This window comes from Stomoxys calcitrans, chromosome 1 (genome assembly GCF_963082655.1).
Source record: "Stomoxys calcitrans chromosome 1, idStoCalc2.1, whole genome shotgun sequence".
Lineage (NCBI taxonomy): Eukaryota > Metazoa > Arthropoda > Insecta > Diptera > Muscidae > Stomoxys > Stomoxys calcitrans.
The window spans coordinates 256,955,726-256,976,384 of record NC_081552.1 but is presented as its reverse complement, the minus strand read 5'-3'; the positions used below and the strand labels follow the sequence as shown (position 1 = coordinate 256,976,384).

Sequence of the window (20,659 nt, the reverse complement as noted above, 5' to 3'; positions counted from 1 at the left end):
CGTAGTATTTTGGTATCTTTTCTAACAATTGTGCTAAGTATTGTTCAAATCGGTTCGTAATCTGGTATAGCTGTCATATAAACCGATCTTGGATCTTGACTTCTTGAGCCTCTAGAGGGCGCAATTCTCGTCTGATTTGACTGAAATTTTGCACATAGTATTTTGGTATCACTTCCAACAACTGTGTTTAGTATGGTTCAAAACGGTCCATGTTTTGATATAGCTGCCATATAAAGCGATCTTGGGTCTTGACTTCTTGAGCCTCTAAAGGGCGTAATTCTCGTCCGATTTGACTGAAATTTTGCACGTAGCATTTTGGTGTCTTTTCTAACAATTGTGCTTAGTATGATTCAAATCGGTTCATAACCTGTTAAGCTGTCATATAAACCGATCTTGGATCTTGACTTCTTGAGCCTCTAGAGGGCGCAATTCTCGTCTGATTTGACTGAAATTTTGCACATAGTATTTTGGTATCACTTCCAACAACTGTGTTTAGTATGGTTCACAACGGTCCATGTTTTGATATAGCTGCCATATAAAGCGATCTTGGGTCTTGACTTCTTGAGCCTCTAAAGGGCGTAATTCTCGTCCGATTGGACTGAAATTTTGCACGTAGCATTTTGGTATCTTTTCTAACAACTGTGCTAAGTATGGTTCAAAACGGTCCATGTTTTTATATAGCTGCCATATAAACCGATCTGGGATCTTGACTTCTTGAGCCTCTAGATGGCGCAATTCTCGTCCGATTTGACTGAAATTTTGCACGTAGTATTTTGGTATCTTTTCTAACAATTGTGCTAAGTATTGTTCAAATCGGTCCATGTTTTGAAAAAGCTGCCATATAAACCGATCTTGGATCTTGATTTCTTGAGCCTCTAGAGGGCGTAATTCTCGTCCGATTTGACTCAAATTTTGCACGTACTATTTTGGTATCTTTTCTAACAACTGTGCTAAGTATGGTTCAAAACGGTCCATGTTTTGATATAGCTGCCATATAAAGCGATCTTGGGTCTTGACTTTTTGAGCCTCTAGAGGGCGTAATTCTCGTCCGATTTGACTCAAATTTTGCACGTAGCATTTTGGTGTCTTTTCTAACAACTGTGCTAAGTATGGCTCAAAACGGTCCATGTTTTGATATAGCTGCCATATAAAGCGATCTTGGGTCTAGACTTCTTAAGCCTCTAAAGGGCATAATTTTCGTCCGATTTGACTCAAATTTTGCACGTACTATTTTGGTATCTTTTCTAACAATTGTGCTAAGTATTGTTCAAATCGGTTCGTAATCTGGTATAGCTGTCATATAAACCGATCTTGGATCTTGACTTCTTGAGCCTCTAGAGGGCGCAATTCTCGTCCGATTTGACTGAAATTTTGCACGTAGTGTTTTGGTATCTTTTCTAACAATTGTGCTTAGTATGATCCAAATCGGTTTATAACCTGTTAAGCTGTCATATAAACCGATCTTGGATCTTGACTTCTTGAGCCTCTAGAGGGCGCAATTCTCGTCCGATTTGACTGAAATTTTGCACATAGTATTTTGGTATCACTTCCAACAACTGTGCTAAGTATTATTCAAATCGGTCCATGTTTTGATATAGCTGCCATATAAACCGATCTGGGATCTTGACTTCTTGAGCCTCTAGAGGGCGCAATTCTCGTCCGATTTGACTGAAATTCTGCACGTAGTGTTTTGGTATCACTTCCAACAACTGTGCTAAGTATGATTTAAATCGTTTCATAATCTGGTATAGCTGTCATATAAACCGATCTTGGATCTTGACTTCTTGAGCCTCTAGAGGGCTTAATTCTCATCCGATTTGGCTGATATTTTGCATGAGATGTTTTGTTATGACTTCCAATAACTGTGCCAAGTATGGCGCAAATCGGTACATAACCTGATATAGCTGCCATATAAACCGATCTTGGATCTTGACTTCTTGAGCCTCTAGAGGGCGCAATTCTCAACCGATTTGGCAGAAATTTTGTACAACAGCTTCTCTCGTGACTGTCAACTTAGCACGCTCTTACTTGTTAATTATTTTAGAACATTTAGCATACTCTTCACCACTTTTTTAGATATATAGTAAGAAAAAAATAGGACTACAAGAGTGATTTTTATAATAATTGAAATTGTTTTTATTATGAATCAATAACACATACATCCTTTTTAAAGACATATTGTCCGATAGCTATTTCATTAGGCAAATTGTGAATGTGTATTGTAATAGGGAGTTGCTAGGTATATTGAATTTTATAAATTTTTCACTGGAAAGACGATTAGTTTTAGTTATTTTCGTTTGTTTGTTTAGCTTTGTTATTAAGTGATTATAAGGAGATAAACATCAAATAGCCTCCATAGATAGTGAGTGATGGGTGGACCGTCACAAAATGACATGCTAGAGATATGAGTTTCAGTTTCCGTTTCAGCTTTAGCTTTCAAATTGAAACGATGATGAAGAACGATTTTTGTTTTTTTTTTTTTACTTTGCATACCTTTTATCAAAGTGCTTAATATAAATATTTTGTTTTTATTTTGTTTGCTCATATTTTGTATTGTTGTATGTATATAAAAAAAAAACAAGTAAGGAGCTTGAAATAAATAATTGGAATTGCATTGCTGCTGGCGTAGGGGCTTGTTATAACGCCATGTTTCTAATTATAATTATTGTTATATAAAAAAAAATTGTGTGGGTTTTGTTTGAAGAGCATAAATTAAATATAAGCCATATATATTTTTTGTTTATATTGATTTTTGTTGGTTTTTAAAAAGAAAATTATAAGATAAATATATATAGAAAAGAATATATAAAAGCAAATTTAATTTTGGAACAGAGTTCGGGTGAACTCAATGTAATCTAAAGCATCTTTGATGGGTTGACCAGAGCGGGGTTCGACATAAGGCTTCATCCTTAGTACACAATAATCCGCCATATCCTTGGTAAGATTCTATATAACAAAGGAGGCCAATGCCAAGAGGTTAGTTTTCTTATTTTTTTTAAATGAAACTCTTCTACTTACGCAATATAATTCTTCCTTGGTAACGAAGGGACGGTCGGAGGCAGTGATGGCGCGGAAAGCATTTTCGATTTCTTCGTAGGATTGCACATTCTCGGTTTCTTTCGAAATCATAAATGCTATATATTCCTGCAGCGAAACATAGCCATCACGATTGGGATCGACAACATCGAGTATGGCCTCAAATTCTGGGTCAGGTTGTCCCTCTTCAACCATGGGCAGATCGTAGCCGAGGGCGCGTAGGCAGGATTTGAATTCTTGTTGATTGAGTTTGCCGCTCTTGTCCTTGTCGAAATGTTTGAACATCATGGAGAATTCCTTGAGGGAATCTTCCGATACACCCGAATGATTGCGTGCCTGTATTTGTTGTTCCAAATTGTGTTGCATTCTCATGGACAGTTGGTCGAGTTGATCCCATTGCTGGGCCAAGCCCACCGTTGAATGTTCCGTATAACGATTGTCCAAAATCAAATGTTCTTCGAGTAGGGCGCCAAGTTCTTCGATTTTCTTTAGATCAACACGACGGGCACGTACTTCTGTGGCTTTGACGCGAAGTGCTTCCAGTTGTTGTTCCAAAGAACCGGAACCTTCCATCATAGATGTTCTACAGATTTAAAAAAAACGGTAACAAAATAAGAAAAACATTGCATGATTAATAAATGTGGCCAAGATTTTTTTATTGTTAGCAACGAAACGATTAATTTTGCTTCTGGTTAATAATTTTGCTTTAATAAACTTGGAAGGATTTTAATGGAATATTTCCCATGTAAGTATAATTTACAAACACTATCTATATAATGATATATAATTAAGAAACACAACAGCCTAAACCTACAACAAAAATTTACATTTTTACAATTTTTTTTTCAAAGACTCCTCTTTTCTCACCAAATAGCCAATCGAATAAATATTTGCAACTACAACAATATATTAAACTGGTAACAAGCTCAGATATTCTCATGGACTGGGAGCGTTTCTTTTGTCATCTGATATTTTTGCGGACATTTGGTCAAACTACATTTGCAGCCGATCAATTGATAGGCTGCAATCCTACGGGAGTTTCATATAATTTGTTTAGTCAAAAACAACAAAAAAAATCATAAATCCAATAAGGCAAAGGTTTTGGAATTCTACTCAAGCTAAAAATGTCAACATAAAATAATATATAAACATTTATAACCCACCAATATCAAAAATTCTAAAGTTTTGACTATATCCCCAACCAAAGAGCCAAAGTCGTAAAAAATCGCCAGCGGCGAAACCAAATAAGAGATGTAGAGTCTGAAGCAGGGCTGCCAGATTTGTTGATTTTCCGGCATTTTGGCGATTTTTAGCTTCAAAAACAGCAAAGTGCCGATTTTCCGATTTATTCCGGCTTATTAATGGGCCTTTTATGGGGCAAAAACTTTAAATTGAGAGATTGGTCTATATGGCAGCTAAAGGGTGATTTTTTTGAGGTTAGGATTTTCATACATTAGTATTTGACAGATCACGTGGGATTTCAGACATGGTGTCAAAGAGAAAGATGCTCAGTATGCTTTGACATTTCATCATGAATAGACTTACTAACGAGCAACGCTTGCAAATCATTGAATTTTATTACCAAAATCAGTGTTCGGTTCGAAATGTGTTCAAATTTTGACAAATTTTGTTCAGCGATGAGGCTCATTTCTGGTTGAATGGCTACGTAAATAAGCAAAATTGCCGCATTTGGAGTGAAGAGCAACCAGAAGCCGTTCAAGAACTGCCCATGCATCCCGAAAAATGCACTGTTTGGTGTGGTTTGTACGCTGGTGGAATCATTGGACCGTATTTTTTCAAAGATGCTGTTGGACGCAACGTTACGGTGAATGAACACATTTCGAACCGAACACTGATTTTGGTAATAAAATTCAATGATTTGCAAGCGTTGCTCGTTAGTAAGTCTATTCATGATGAAATGTCAAAGCATACTGAGCATCTTTCTCTTTGACACCATGTCTGAAATCCCACGTGATCTGTCAAATACTAATGCATGAAAATCCTAACCTCAAAAAAATCACCCTTTATATCCAAATCTGAACCGATCTGGGCCAAATTCAAAAAGGATGTCAAAGGCCCTAACACAACTCACTGTCCCTAATCGGACGGCGCAATCGGACAATAAATGCGCCTTTTATGGGCCCAAAACCTTAAATCAGGAGATGGGTCTATATGGCAGCTATATCCAAATCTGGACCGATATGGCCCAAATTGTATAAGGATGTCGAAGGGCCCAACACAACTCATTGTCCCAAATTTCGGCGCAACGGACAATAAATGCTCCTTTTATGGGCAAAAAACCTTAAATCAGGAGATGGGTCTATATGGCAGCTATATCCAAATATGGACCGATCTGGGCCCCAAACCTTATGGGCCCAAAACCTTAAATCAGAAGATGGGTCTATATTGCAGTTATATCCAAATCTGGACCGATCTGGGCCAAATTGAAGACGGATGTCGAAGTGCCTAACTTAACGCACTGTCCCAAATTTCAGCAAAATCGGACAATAAATGCGCCTTTTATGGGCCCAAAACCTTATATCGAGAGATCGGTCCATATGCCAGCTATATCTAAATCTGGACCTATCTGGGCCAAATTGAAGAATAATGGTCAAGGACCAAACACAACTTACTTTTCCAAATTTCAGCAAAATCGGACAATAAATTTGACTTTTATGGGCCCAAAACCTTATATCGAGAGATCGGTATATGGGGGCTAAATCCAAATCTGGACCGATCAGAGCCAAATTGCAGAAGTATGTCGAGGGGCTTAACTTAACGCACTGTCCCAAATTTCAGCAAAATCGGACAATAAATGCGCCTTTTATGGGCCCAAAACCTTATATCGAGAGATCGGTCCATATGCCTGCTATATCTAAATCTGGACCGATCTGGGCCAAATTGAAGAATAATGGTCAAGGGCCAAACACAACTCACTTTCCCAAATTTCGGCGTAATCGGACAATAAATGCGCCTTTCATGGACCCAAAACCTTATATCGAGAGATCGGTTTATATGACAGCTGTATCCAAATCTGGACCGATCATTGCCATATTGCAGAAGTATGTCGAGGGGCTTAACTTAACTCACTGTCCCAAATTTCGGCGAAATTGGACAATAAATGCGCCTTTCATGGACCCAAAACCTTATATCGAGAGATCGGTTTATACGACAGCTATATCTAAATCTGGACCGATCTGGGCCAAATTGAAGAATATTGTTCAAGGGCCAAACACCACTCACTGTCCCAAATTTCAGCAAAATCGGTCAGTAAATGCGCCTTTTATGGGCCCAAAACCTTAAATTGAGAGATCGTTCCAAATGGTAGCTATATCTAAATCTGGACCGATATGGGCCAAATTGAAGAATAATGTTCAAGGGCCAAACACAACTCACTGTCCCAAATTTCGGCAAAATCGGTCAATAAATGCGCCTTTTATGGGCCCAAAACCTTAAATCGATAGATCGTTCCATATGGTAGCAATATCTAAATCTGGACCGATATGGCCCAAATTGTATAAGGATGTCGAAGAACCCAACACAACTCACTATCCCAAATTTCAGCAAAATCGAGTAATAAATGTGGCCTCTATGAGCCTAAGATCCTAAATCGGCGGATCGGTCCATATGGGGGCTATATTCAAATCTGTACCGATCTAGACCAAATTGAAGAAGAATGTCGAAGGTGCTAACACAACTCAAATTTCGGCGAAATCGGACAATAAATGCTTCTTTCATGGACCCAAAACCTTATATCGAGAGATCGGTCTACATGGCAGCTATATCCAAATCTGGACCGATCTGTGCCAAATTGAATAAGGATGTCCAAGGGCCTAACACAACTCACTATCCCAAATTTCAGCAAAATCGGATAGAATCTGTACAAAACTTCAGTTCAATATCTCTATTTTTAAAGACTGCAGCGTGATTTCCGATAGACATTTCAGCGAAATCGGATAAACAATGAAGTTTTTATGGCCTTCAGACCCCTTATCGGGGGATCGGTATATTTGGCAGCTATGTCTAAATATAGTCCGATCTGTACCATATTTGGGTCGGATGTTTAGAGGCTTAAAACTGCGTACTATTCCAAATTTCAGCGAAATCGGTTAAAAAATAAAGCTTTTATGGCCTTCAGACCCCTTATCGGGGTATCGGTATATATGGCAACTATGTCTAAATATAGTCCTATTCAAACCATATTTGGGTCAGATCTCGGGAGACTTAAAATAACCCATTGTATAGAATTTCAGCGAAAACGGGTTAAAAAATAAAGATTTTATGGCCTTCAGACCCTTTATCGGCAGATCGGTCTATATGGCAGCTATATCGAAATATAGTCCGATCTGTACCATATTTGGGTCGGATGGTGAGAGGCTTAAAACTGCGCACTATTCCAAATTTCAGCGAAATCGGATAAAAATTAAAGCTTTTATGGGCTTCAGACCCTTTATCGGCAGATCGGCCTATATGGCAGCTATATCTAAATATAGTCCGATCCGAACCATATTTGGGTCAGATGTCGGTAGGCTTAAAATAACCTAGTGTTTTAAATTTCAGCGCAATCGATTAAAAAATAAAGCTTTTATGGGCTTCAGACCCTTTATCGGCAGATCGGTCTATATGGCAGCTATATCTAAATATAGTCCGATCTGTACCTTATTTGGGTCGGATGTTGAGAGGCTTAAAACTGCGCACTATTCCCAATTTCAGCGAAAATATAGTCCAATCCGAACCATATTTGGGTCAGATGTCGGGAGGCTTAAAATAACCTATTGTTTTAAATTTCAGCAAAATCGGTTAAAAATAAAGCTTTTATGGCCTTCAGACCCTTTTTCGGCAGATCGGTCTATATGGCAGCTATGTCTAAATATAGTCCGATCCGAACCACATTTGGGTCAGATGTCGGGAGGCTTAAAATAACCTATTGTTTTAAATTTCAGCAAAATCGGTTAAAAAATAAAGCTTTTACGGGCTTCAGACCCTTTATCGGCAGATCGGTATATATGGCAGCTATATCTAAATATAGTCCGATCCGAACCATATTTGGATCGGATGTTGAAAGGCTTAAAACTACGTACTATTCTAAATTTCAGCGAAATTGGTTAAAAAAAATTAAGCTTTTATGGCCTTCAGACCCCTTATCGGGGGACCGGTCTATATGGTAGCCTCGTGTTATGGCAGCTATAGTATAGTCCGTCACCGTTTGGTGTTGTTGTGACGCGAAATTGGATAAAAAAATTAAGCTTTTATGGCCTTCAGACCCCTTATCGGGGTCTGCCTCGTGCCTCGTGTTATGGCAGCTATAGTATAGTCCGTCACCGTTTGCTGTTGTTGTGACGCCATACCCGGTCCATCGCACTTCCTGAAAGGTGGCAATGTCTGCCTTCAACTTTTTCAATATACCCGCCAGTGCTTATGCTGCACCTTCTCTATAGTCAGTCCGGTCATTACAGGTGCAGATCCGAAAAACATATTGTTGTTGTTGTTGTAGCAGTGTCCAGCAGATTTGGGTCAGATGTCGGTAGGCTTAAAATAACCTATTGTTTTAAATTTCAGCAAAATCGGTTAAAAAATAAAGCTTTTATGGGCTTCAGACCCTTTATCGGCAGATCGGTCTATATGGCAGCTATATCTAAATATAGTCCGATCTGTACCATATTTGTGTCGGATGTTGAAAGGCTTAAAACTACGCACTATTCTAAATTTCAGCGAAATTGGTTAAAAAAAATTAAGCTTTTATGGCCTTCAGACCCCTTATCGGGGAACCGGTCTATATGCCTCATGCCTCGTGCCTCGTGTTATGGCAGCTATAGTATAGTCGGTCACCGTTTGGTGTTGTTGTGACGCCATACCCGGTCCATCGCACTTCCTGAAAGGCGGCTATGTCTGCCTTGTTCTTCTTCAATACCCGCCAGTGCGTATGCTGCACCTTCTCTATAGTCAGTCCGGTCATAACAGGTGCAGATCCGAAAAACATGTTGTTGTTGTTGTTGTTGTAGCCGTGTGCAGCAGATGATACAGATATAGCAGATGAAGGACTCCCATTGCTCGCCAATCATGGTCCTTTTTTTTTTGTTTGCGTGGGTCGTCAACGTTAGGGGTGTCCGTTTTAATTATTCTTTTGTTTCTCAAGGTAATCCTTATGGTTTTCCGGGTGTGAGGCCTCAGCGCCCCAACCGCTTGGGTTATAACCCTCGATGTCGCGAGCCGCTTGATCCAAGATCTGAAGCTTGCCTCCTCTAGTCGCCCTTAACTTGGGAACAGACGCTAATGTTGGCCATTGGTTATTTGAAGGCGCCAATAACTCACCTTGACATTTCGCATATCATTGGCACTCAGTATTTAAGTAAGAGTCAGTGCCATCTGAGACCCTACTCTCGAGGCAGATTTAACGTAGACATTTTCGAATAGTTAACAAAGTAAAAATTTGGTACCACGGCATTTTGTTGTTGTAATCACATTTTCATGTGGAGGTGGCGATCCTCATCAGGCTCCTGTAGCTGAGCAAGCTCGTTCCGGTTCAAAAAACAGGGTGGCCATTGGTTATTTAAAGGCGCCACTAACTCGCCTTGTCATAACGAGCATCATAGGCACTCAGAATTTTTGCAAGAGCCGATGCCGCCCGGTCTCTCACTGGGACTCTCCGCTCGCTACCGTTGATTATCCGCGATTACCGTTGCAACTACCACCCCGGACGAAGCATTTCACTAGCCGCAACCTGTGAACGCGCCCGCTAGCTCGCAGCTAAGCTTCTCGTGACAGCAATGAACACCACACAAATCGGAGCCTAATGTTCCAGCCTGTGCCGAGGCGGCATTGTGGAATACTAGACATTGTTCGAACACAAAGCAACTAACATTATGGAAGTCAGCCTAATTGTGTTTCATCATAAAAAAACAGAACTTTCGAAAACGAGTCCAAAGACAGCAGCACCTAGCCTAATCTATAGCTTTTGAGATTATTCTGCGTTAGAGAGCCAAAGCCTTTACATGCAACTAAAAATAGTTAAACCATAAACGATAAGAACATAGAAGCTTGTAATGTAATACAATATACGGCAGCTTGGAGTCTTGTATGCAATTCCATTTTATGTACAATCGGATATAGAAATTTTGGTTTTTTCATCGAATCTATATTTGGGGTTGCCCAAAAAGTAATTGCGGATTTTTTAAAAGAGAGTAAATGCATTTTTAATAAAGCTTAGAATGAACTTTACACTTTTTTTCTAAAGCAAGCTAAAAGTAACAGCTGATAACTGACAGAAAAAAGAATGCAATTACAGAGTCACAAGCTGTGAAAAAATTTGTCAACGCCGACTATGTGAAAAATCCGCAATTACTTTTTGGGCAACCCAATACAATGATTTTGTTAGCTTAGTTCGGCGGCGGCGGCGAAGCTTTTGCTTGGAACTCAATTCCAAGGAGCTGCAGTGATCATTAGAAAACGAAAGTTAGTTGGCATTTTGTATAGCTTATTGATGTTGGTGTTATTTAGAAATACAACACACACACACACAGAGTAAATCGTAATAGACGACGGACATAGAAACATTAGTCGAAACACACTAATGTTCGGAATAATTTGCATGAACGAAAAAAAAAAACATTCGTATTCGTACCCTTGTCGATTATAACCGAGCATATAATACCTAGAATAGAATACACAAGAGATAGATAGATGGTTCAGTGCCAGGTGCAAATACCAAAAGTACAGGGTGGTACAATGTGATGCCTGCCCATTATTGTCCCCATGGGTGTAGTAGTTGCTTTCATTTCTCTTATTGTGACAACTTACCTAGTCTCGGTTAGCCACTGATGGAATAGATTGGCATGCTTGGCGAATTCCTTGCGTAGTTTGTCGTTCTCTTCCTGACGTTTGGCCTCCTTGGCCAGCTCGCCATCTCGTTCCTCTATGATCTTTTGCAAGTTACGCCAGGTTTCTTCAAGAGCTTCCATGGTGAACCAAGTGTAGGGATTGGGTCCAACATTGAAGCTCTTTATCTTTTGGTCAAGAGCTGCCAGGGCCTTAAAATCAGCTTCGGCTGATGACAACGATGCTTGGAATTGGGCATGGGCATCGCGTAGGGCGCGAATTTCTTCGATCGAATTGCAGCGAACAGGATCGGTGAGATCCTCTTCGGCATTTTCGAACCAAGAATTAAAGGCCGAGGCCTTCTTGGCGAATGTCAAGTAGAGTTCTTCGATTTGACGGAATTGCTCCTGCATGGCCAAGAGTCGTTGTTTGCGTGTCTCCGAGGCGTCACGCAATTTCTGCCAACGCGAGATGACATCTTCGTGGCGTTTGAGAATAGCCGGTGACTGGGCATGGTTGGCATTGATAAGTTGATCCTTTAAGGCGGTAATGTTGTGGATACCTTCCTGTTCGAAAGCATTAAGACCTGTTAAAAAAAAAAAAGAAAACAAAAATTATAAACTCCTCCATTTCCAGATTATCCTAACTCTACACTTGCCTGCATCAAATGTCTCCTGCTTGGTCAACAAAGTTTGAACTGTGGAAAGATCACGTCCATATTCATCGGAACGCACATAGTTCTCCTTATCGGCAATCCATGACTCAACCACATCAGCCTTCCACATGAACTGCAAGTAGGCAGAGTTGTCCAACAACGAACCCTTGCGACGGGCAGCCAAAGCATTCAAATTATCCAACTTATTGCGCAACTGTTGACAACGTTGACTTATGGAATCGCCATGATGATTCTTGGCCTCCACCAAATCGGTGCCCTGTTCACAGATCAGAGCGCAGCGATCTTTGTGCGCAGCAAAATCGGTTTCGAAGGCGTCGTGTTTCTTCAATAGACCCTGAACAGCAGCCATGGAATCACCAAAGTCATCGACAGACAACAATTGTTGCTTCTCAGTAATCCAGGCCTCCTCCTCTTCGACTTGGGCCAAGAACTGTTGATAGGTCAGGGATTCATCCAATTTCTGGCCACGAGTGGCAGCCAAATTCTTCAACTCAGCCCAAGCTTGATTGAGGGCCTTGAGGCGTTGCTCAATTTCGGGCACTCCCAAATTGGAAACATCCATCAATTTCTCGCCCGCCTCTTGGACAGCCTGAATGGCTGGCTCATGTGAAGCCAACTCTGCCTCAAGGCGCTTATGCTTCTTCTTCAAGTTTTGCACCCCAGTCAAATCACGGCCATAGTCATCGGAGCCCACCAACAACTTCTTCTCCTTAATCCAGCTCTCTTCGTCGGCAATGTCGCGGAAGAATTGATGCAAGGTCAAGGCCTCATTGAGACGGGCCTGACGATGGGCAGCCAAATTGCAAATACGTTCGTAACGTTCATTAATGCTTTGACGTTTCTCTTGAATGCCGGCACTATCGAACTGGCCACTCTCAACCAAAGAGTCAGCCTGCTTGTTCATATCCTTGATGCGATCTTCATGGGCCAGAATGTCAGCTTCGACCAATTGGTGCTTCTTCATCAGATTCTGCACAGAGGCCAAGTCCTTGCCAGAATCCTCAGTGGTCAACAAAGATTCAACTTCGCCCAACCAAAAGTCCAAGTCCTTGACGGCAGCAATGTAGGTGCGCTGCTTGTTGGCCTCCTTCAGTTTCAACGATTTCTCAGTGGTCTTGTGGGTAAGATATTCCCATTGATCGGCGATTTGGGTGAGTCTCTTCTGGACGGCATCCTCAGAGCCCGAACATTGCTTCTTATCAATCAAATTCTCACCCATGGCCAAAACGCTTTGGATACGATCAGCGTTGGCGGCCAATTCAGCCTCGAAGGCTTGATGTTTTTGATGTTTGGATTGGATGTTGGCCGGATCCTTGTAACTCTCCTCGGTGGCCAATTGCAATTTCTCCGCAATCCAGTTTTCGATCTCATCAGCATCACGAGAGAACTGCTGCAAGGTCTGCTCATCACCCAAACGAGAACGTTTGGTGATAAGGCCATCCTTTAAGTGGCGCCAGCGTTCCAAAACCTGCTTGCGCTTGTCATCGATAAGATCCGAGGCATAGTGATTCTGATTGATCAACGTATCGGCCAGCACTTGCAAGGCAGCAATCTTCTCCTCGTGCCCATTAATGGCCTTGTCGAAATCTTCGTGTTTCTTGATGAGGGCCTCTACGTTGTCGCCGGTATCATCCACGTTCTCGGCATTAAGGAAGGCCTCGCGGGCAGACATCCAGGCTTCGGCCAACTCACAGTCACGCATGTACAATTGCAAATCGAGATTTTGCTCCAATTGCAAACGGCGCTCGGTCCAGGCCTTCTCCAAATCTTCCCGGGTCTTGGCCAAGTCTTCGATTTTCTCCTTGATCTCGGGAGAGGCATAGTGATTTGCCTGCAACAACTCATTGCCGAATTGCTCGAAGGCTCCAAAGGTGCCAGCTCGGGCATCGATCTCAGTGCGGTGCTCCTAAAGGGAGGGAGGGCGAATTGGGAAAAATGGCTCATTAGTCGGGGACCAATCAAAACAAAAATTTGTTACAAAGACAATAAAAACCCCATCATGGTTAGACAACAACATTGAGTACGAGGTATACAAACAGCTTTGGTTGGTTATTAGAAAACATCAACACGAAGGTGACAACACCACATTGGGTTATTATTGTTGTTGGTGGTGGTGAGGATGTTGGTGGTTCAGACCACCGGCCTTTGGCCTGCTATGTTATGGATTATTACAACACTCAAACCCTTGGCCATTGCTGGTACCAACGGGCCGATTATCCAAAATATGTAGTAAAACAACATTTATGGCATTGCGTACAGATTAAAGGTTAAAAGTGTTGCGGCATGTTTGTTTTCAGTGTGCTGCTGCTGCTGCTGCTGCTGTTGTGTTTTGTGTGTTGATGATGATATGGGCAATTTTGCTTTAGTTTACACAATGCGTGACATGAACGAAATGGAGAGGAGAATGTGCCATTGGCATTGGATGACCATAGTTTACACATTGATTGCACTTGCTTATCTACACAGAAACATATGAGGATAGAGGAGAGGCCTTAATGGATTTGATGGACAATGAAAAGTGATGGAAAGTGACTTTGAGCGAAACATGTTTGTTTTTACTGATGGTTTTACTGTTGTCTAGTATGTGGATTGTGCAATAATTTATACAAAATGTCCCAGCTATATATGGAGCTATAAACATTTTCTATTCATATGGATGAGATGGACACGTCGATAAACATCTACTTGTCTAATTTGTCTAGAAATTATGAAGGGATAACAAGTAAAAAGGCATTAAGTTCGGCCGGGCCGAACTTTGGATACCCACCACCTTGGGTATATATGAAACCCCTCTTTCGGCACAATCCGGTGAAAATTGGATGACTAAAGCACCCAAATTCGACACGGATATTGAGTGGGCTAATAAATATATATCACTGTCGAGTTTTGTATTTCAATTTTCAACAAGATCGGGTAATATATAAAGTTTTTATGAGCTTCAGACCCTTAATCGGCATATCGGTCTATATGACAGCTATATCTAAATACAAACTGATCTTTACCATATTTGGGTCGGATAGCGGGTGGCCCAAACCTATTCACTCTTTCAAATTTCAGCGAAATCGGATAAAAAATAAAGCTTTTATTCGCTTCAGACCCTTTCTCGGGATATCGGTCAGTATGGCACCTATATCTCAATATAGTCCTATCCGAATCATATTTGGGACGGATGTCGGGTGAACTAAGACTACTCACTGTTTTAAATTTCAGCGAAATCAGGTAATAAATAGACTGTTTCAAATTTCAGCGAAATCGGTTAAAAAATAAAGCTTTTATGGGCTTTAGACCATTTATCGGCAGATCGGTCTATAGGGCAACTATATCTAAATATAGTCCGATTTGATCCATATTTAGGTCAGACATCAGGAGGTTAAAGATAACCCTCTATTTCAAATTTCAGCTTTTATGGGCTTCAGACCCTTTATCGGCAGATCGGTCTATATGGCAGCTATACCTAAATATAGTCCGATTTGATCCATATTTAGGTCAGACATCAGGAGGTTAAAAATAACCCCCTATTTCAAATTTCAGCGAAATCGGTTAAAAAATAAAGCTTGTATGGGCTTCAGACCCTTAATCGGGAGATGGGTCTATATGGCAGCTATATCTAAATATAGTCCGAACTGAACCATATTTGGGTCCTATGTTAGGAGGCGAAAAATTACTTACTGTTTCAAATTTCAGCGAAATCGGTTAAAAAATCAAGCCGTTATGGGTTTCAGACCCTTAATTGGGAGATTGTTCCATATGGCAGCTATATCTAAATATAGTCCGATCTGGGCCAAATTGAATAAGGATGTCGAAGGTCCTAACTTAACTCACTGTCCCAAATTTCGGCGACATCGGACAATAAATGCGACTTTTATCGGCCTAAGACCTTAAATCGAGAGATCGGCTTATATGGCAGATATATCCAAATCTGGACCGATCTGGTCCAAATTAAAGAAGGATGTCGACGGGCCTAACACAACTGACTGGCCCAAATTTCAGCAAAATCGGATATTAAATGTGGCTTTTATGGTTCTAAGACCCCAAATCGGCGGATCGGTCTATATAGCGGCTATATCAAGATATAGTCCGATATAGGCCATATTCGAACCTAACCTGCTTATATACAAAACAAGTAAAAAGGCGTTAAGTTCGGCCGGGCCGAACTTTGGATACCCACCACCTCGGGTATATATGTAAACCACCTTTCATAAATATTCAGTGAAAATTTCATACCTTATACTCATATAAATTTCATACCTCATACCGATATGAACTATATACGACACGGATGTCGAAAAGCCGAACATAAGTCACTGTGTCAAATTTCAGTGAAATCGGATTATAAATGCGCCTTTTATGGGGCCAAGACTTTAAATCGAGATATCGGTCTACATGGCAGCTATATCCAATATCTGGACCGATTTGGGCCAAGTTGCATTAACATGTCGAAGAGCCTAACATTAAGCACTGTCCCAAATTTCGGCGAAATCGGACAAAAAATGCCTCTTTTATGGGCCCTAAACCTTAAATCCAGAGATCGGTCTATATGGCAGCTATATTCAAATCTGGACTGATCTGGCCAAAATTGAAGAAGGACGTCGAAGAGCCTAACCAAACTCACTGTCTCAGATTTCAGCGACATCGGACAATAAATGCGTCTTTTATGGCCCCAAAACCTAAAACCTAGATATCGGTCTATATGGCAGCTATATCCAAATCTGGACCGATCTCTGCGATATTGCAGAAGTACGTCAAGGGGCTTAACTTAACTCACTGTTCCAAATTTCGGGGACATCGGGCAATAAATGAGCATTTTATGGGCCCAAAACCATAAATCAAGAAATCGGTCTATATGGCAGCTATATCCAAATTTGAACCGATCTGGACCAAATTGAAGAAATATGTCAAAGTGCCTAACACATCTCACTGTCCCAAATTTCAGCAAAATCGGATAATGAATGTGGCTATTATGGGCCTTACACCATAAATCGGAGGATCGATCTATATGGCAGCTATATCCAAATCTGCACCGATCTGAGCCAAATTAACGAAGGATGTCGATGGGCCTTACACAATTCACTGCCCCGAATTTCATCAAAATCGGATAATAAATGTGGCTTTTGTGGGCCTAAGACCCTAAACCGGAGGATCGGTCTATATGGCAGCTATATCCAAATCTGAACCGATCTGGACCAAATTAAAGAAACATGTCAAGGGCCTAAGGCAACTCACTGTCCCAAATTTCAGCGAAATCGGACCATAAATGTGGCTTTTATGGGCCTTAGACCCTAAATCGGAGGATCGGTCTATATGGCAGCTATATCCAAATCTGGACCGATCTGAGCCAAATTGACAAAGGATGTCGAAGGGCCTAACACAACTCACTGTCCCAAATTTCAGCGAAATCGGACCATAAATGTGGCTTTTATGGGCCTTAGACCCTAAATCAGAGGATCGGTCTATATGGCAGCTATATCCAAATCTGGACCGATCTGAGCCAAATTGACAAAGGATGTCGAAGGGCCTAACACAACTCACTGTCCCAAATTTCAACAAAATCGGATAATAAATGTGGCTTTTATGAGCCTAAGACCCTAAATCGGCGGATCGGTCTATATGGGGGCTATATCAAGATATAGTCCGATATAGCCCATCTTCGAACTTAACCTGCTTATGGACAAAAAAAGAATCTGTGCAAAATTTCAGCTCAATATCTCTATTTTTAAAGACTGTAGCGTGATTTCAACAGACAGACGGACAGACGGACGGACATGGCTAGATCGTCTTAGATTTTTACGCTGATCAAGAATATATATACTTTATAGGGTCGGAAATGGATATTTCGATGTGTTGCAAACGGAATGACAAAATGAATATACCCCCATCCTTCGGTGGTGGATATAAAAAAAGGCATGGACTTGGCTAGATCGTCTTAGATTTTTACTCTGATCAAGAATTTATATACTTTATAGGGTCGGAAATGGATATTTTGATGTGTTGCAAACGGAATGACATAATGAATATTCCCCCCATCCTTCGGTGGTGGATATAATAAGCAATCCGACACTGAATTACGATACATTGCGCCTTTAGAGGGCGCAACTTTCATCCGATTAGGCTAACATTTTGTACCATGATTTTTCTCATGACTTCCAACCGACTTTATTAACCTTGGTTTTATTTGGTCAATGCATTGATATTGCTTCTATAGAAATCGATCTACTGATTTTTCTTCTCATCTTCGTTTGAAATATAGGTGATGGGAAATTAACGATAGTATCGATACTATCGATATTTATTATTAAAACTATCGAAAATATCGAATGTTGCGATTATCGACAGTTTGCCAACTCTACGTCATAGGCGGATATGCTAAACTCTGCGCTACGGTGGCCTCCAGATATAACCAGATGTTTTAAAAACTATCCCCTTGAGCATACATTACTAAATAGAGTACTTTGGTTGTGTTATTTCTGAAGAACTGTCAATTATGGAAAGACTTTTGATTTTCAGTTTATTTGTGAATTCAAATGAATGTGAATTACATGCGCTTTTTGATGTTGCAGCAATATGAAAATATGGAATATGTAGCCTCGAATTCACAACAATGGATGCATGACAATGGTATACACAAAATGAATGGGATAATATGGATGGCAAACTTTGCTAAGCGCTAACAAAAATTAGCCAATTATTAGAGAACAAGAACCAAAAATGACTTATTACAATATTGAACAAATGTTTGTTCCTCTTAATATCGATTAGAACAAAAACAAACCATTTCAAGTTATATCCAAAATAGAACCAATACTTTGTTTGCTAAAGGTGCCTTAACACTACATGTTCATGTCATATGACATGGCAATAACATGTCATGTCAATTACGTGTCATGTCAATAACATGTCATGTTAATAACATGTCATGTCAATAACATGTCATATCAATAACATACAATGTCAATAACATGTCATGTCAATAACATGTCATGTCAATAACATGTCATGTCAATAACGTAACATGGCAATAACTTATGAAAATTACTTTTCAAAATAGAACATGTAGTGTGATAGAGCCTTTAATTAAAAAAGGGACAACTATAGCTACATTATTAGAAAATTAATAGCACCCCTACAAAATAAGCTCGCTCAATAAAATCATGATAAGCATTTTGCCAAGGAAACTATTTGTTCTCGAGTTTAATTCAATGTTGTTCGAATTTCAATGCTAATTGTTTTTGAAGATAAACACAACACACACCCATTTAATAATTGAATGTTGAAGAAAAAATGATGAAAAACACAGCTCTGCCTCAACTAAAAACCAGAATTCAAGCTCAAATTTGATAAGCTGTTGAATTAAAGCCTAAAATCAAATCAATCTATGACAATATTTGTTCCACTAGCCGAACGTAGAATAGCGTTCCAAACGCCTCGATCTTCTGCGCTCATTCTAAAATCTCTGACACCAAGTTTCGAGGCGTCTCCCACCACTTGATCCATCCATCGAGCTTTTGGTCTTCCCGGTTCGCGTGTACCACCGTGTTTGCCTTCAAATGACTTCTTTGCTGGAGCTTCTTCACCCATTCTGACAACATGACCTAGCCAACGCAGACGTTGTATTTTGATGCGTGTAACTATGCTATCGTCGTCATACAGCTCGTGGTTTATACGTCGCCTATATTCTCCATTATCGCAAACTGGTCCATATATTTTACGAAGAATTTTCCTCTCAAATACTTCAAATACTCCAAACCCTGACTCATCTGCTTTCACAAGTACCCATGGTTCAGAACCATATAACAACACGGTCCATATATTTTACGAAGAATCTTCCTCTCAAATACTTCAAATACTCCAAACGCTGACTCATCTGCTTTCACAAGTACGCATGGTTCAGAACCATATAACAACACGGTCCATATATTTTACGACGAATCTTTCTCTCAAATACTTCAACGCTCCCCATCTTCGCATCAAAATCTTCCAGAACGATTTTAATATTATGGGCGGGGCAGCGGTCATATTTTCTCTCTCTAGGCGCTCGTAGAAAATATCCTTGGTCTGCTCGTCATTGTCTTTAGGTGTGGGATTGGAAGCAGCAAAGGCTGATTTTGAAGAATTTGTCTTTTTGGCGGATTGTGGCTAGCCTCTCATTCACCGGTGTAAGGCTGGAGACAAGGTGTTTCAGTCTCCGACTAACCACAAATCCACAGCCAAATTCATGGCTCGTGTTATGGCAGCTAGAGTTCGTCACCGTTTGGTGTTGTAGTGACGCCCTTCCCAGTCCATCGCACTCCCTGTATGGCGGTAATATCGGCCTTGTACTTCTCTAATACATCCGCCAGCGTGTATTCTGCACCTTCTCTATAAAGAGTCCGGACATTCTAGGTTCAGATCCGCAAATCATGGTTCTTTTTTCGTTTACGTGGGTCCTCACCGTGGGGGGTCGTTTTTACTATTCCTTTGTTTCTCAAAGTTTTCCGGGGGCGGGTTAATGGCCCAGCGCCCCACCGCACGGGTTTTGTGGGATTGCACATGTATTCCTTATTGTGGCGAGCCGCTTGCTCCAAGATCCGACGCTCGTCTCCAGCCGCCCCTAACCTGAAAACAGACGCTGATGTTGGCCATTGGTTATTTGAAGGCACCAATAACTCGCCTTGTCATCTCAAGTATCATTAGCACTCAGTATTTAATTAAGAACCAGTGCCACCTGACTCCCCACTGAGACTCTCCTCTCGAAAATCGCTGACTGCCCGCGGCCGCATTTGCAGCTATTCCGCATAAAAACGAAGCTTTCCGCCATGCGCAATCTGTGGACGCGCCCGGTAGCTTTCAGCTAAGCTTGCCATCGTAACGATGGACACCACACAAGTCGGAGCTCAAAGTTCCAGCCTGTGTGGTGCTCATAGTTATTCCGTGTCGGCCGGGATTCCAATTGGTTTCAACTTTCTTCAAAACTTGAGGTCATCACATTACCTTGGAAAAAATGTCGATTCGTTATGGCCGTATTCACAAAACTTAATAAAGCCTTAAAATAGGTTTATTTGACACTTCCATAGGAAATCTGTTAAATAAACCTATTTAAGTTTTCTGAATACTGGTGTAAGAAAGTGCTGAATTCCATTCATAACTCGACAACTT

General features: G+C 40.7%; 1 protein-coding gene across 5 annotated transcripts in view; it reads right to left on the bottom strand.

Annotated features, from left to right (window-relative positions):
* Positions 1-2,109: 2,109 nt before the first annotated feature.
* Positions 2,110-20,659, bottom strand: part of LOC106090948 (spectrin alpha chain) — a 45,015-nt gene continuing 26,465 nt past the window's right edge. For 3 of the 5 annotated variants that reach the window (XM_059360835.1, XM_059360837.1, XM_013257315.2), the window contains 5 exons: positions 11,510-13,433; positions 10,834-11,437; positions 10,658-10,687; positions 3,019-3,619; positions 2,110-2,946 (listed from right to left, as the gene is read on the bottom strand). In XM_059360835.1, coding sequence (XP_059216818.1) covers positions 2,818-2,946; positions 3,019-3,619; positions 10,658-10,687; positions 10,834-11,437; positions 11,510-13,433 — 3,288 coding nt within the window. In that variant the 3' untranslated portion in view covers positions 2,110-2,817. The remainder of the gene's footprint in view (positions 2,947-3,018; positions 3,620-10,657; positions 10,688-10,833; positions 11,438-11,509; positions 13,434-20,659) is intronic. The other 2 variants (XM_059360836.1, XM_059360838.1) reach the window with 1 other exon arrangement.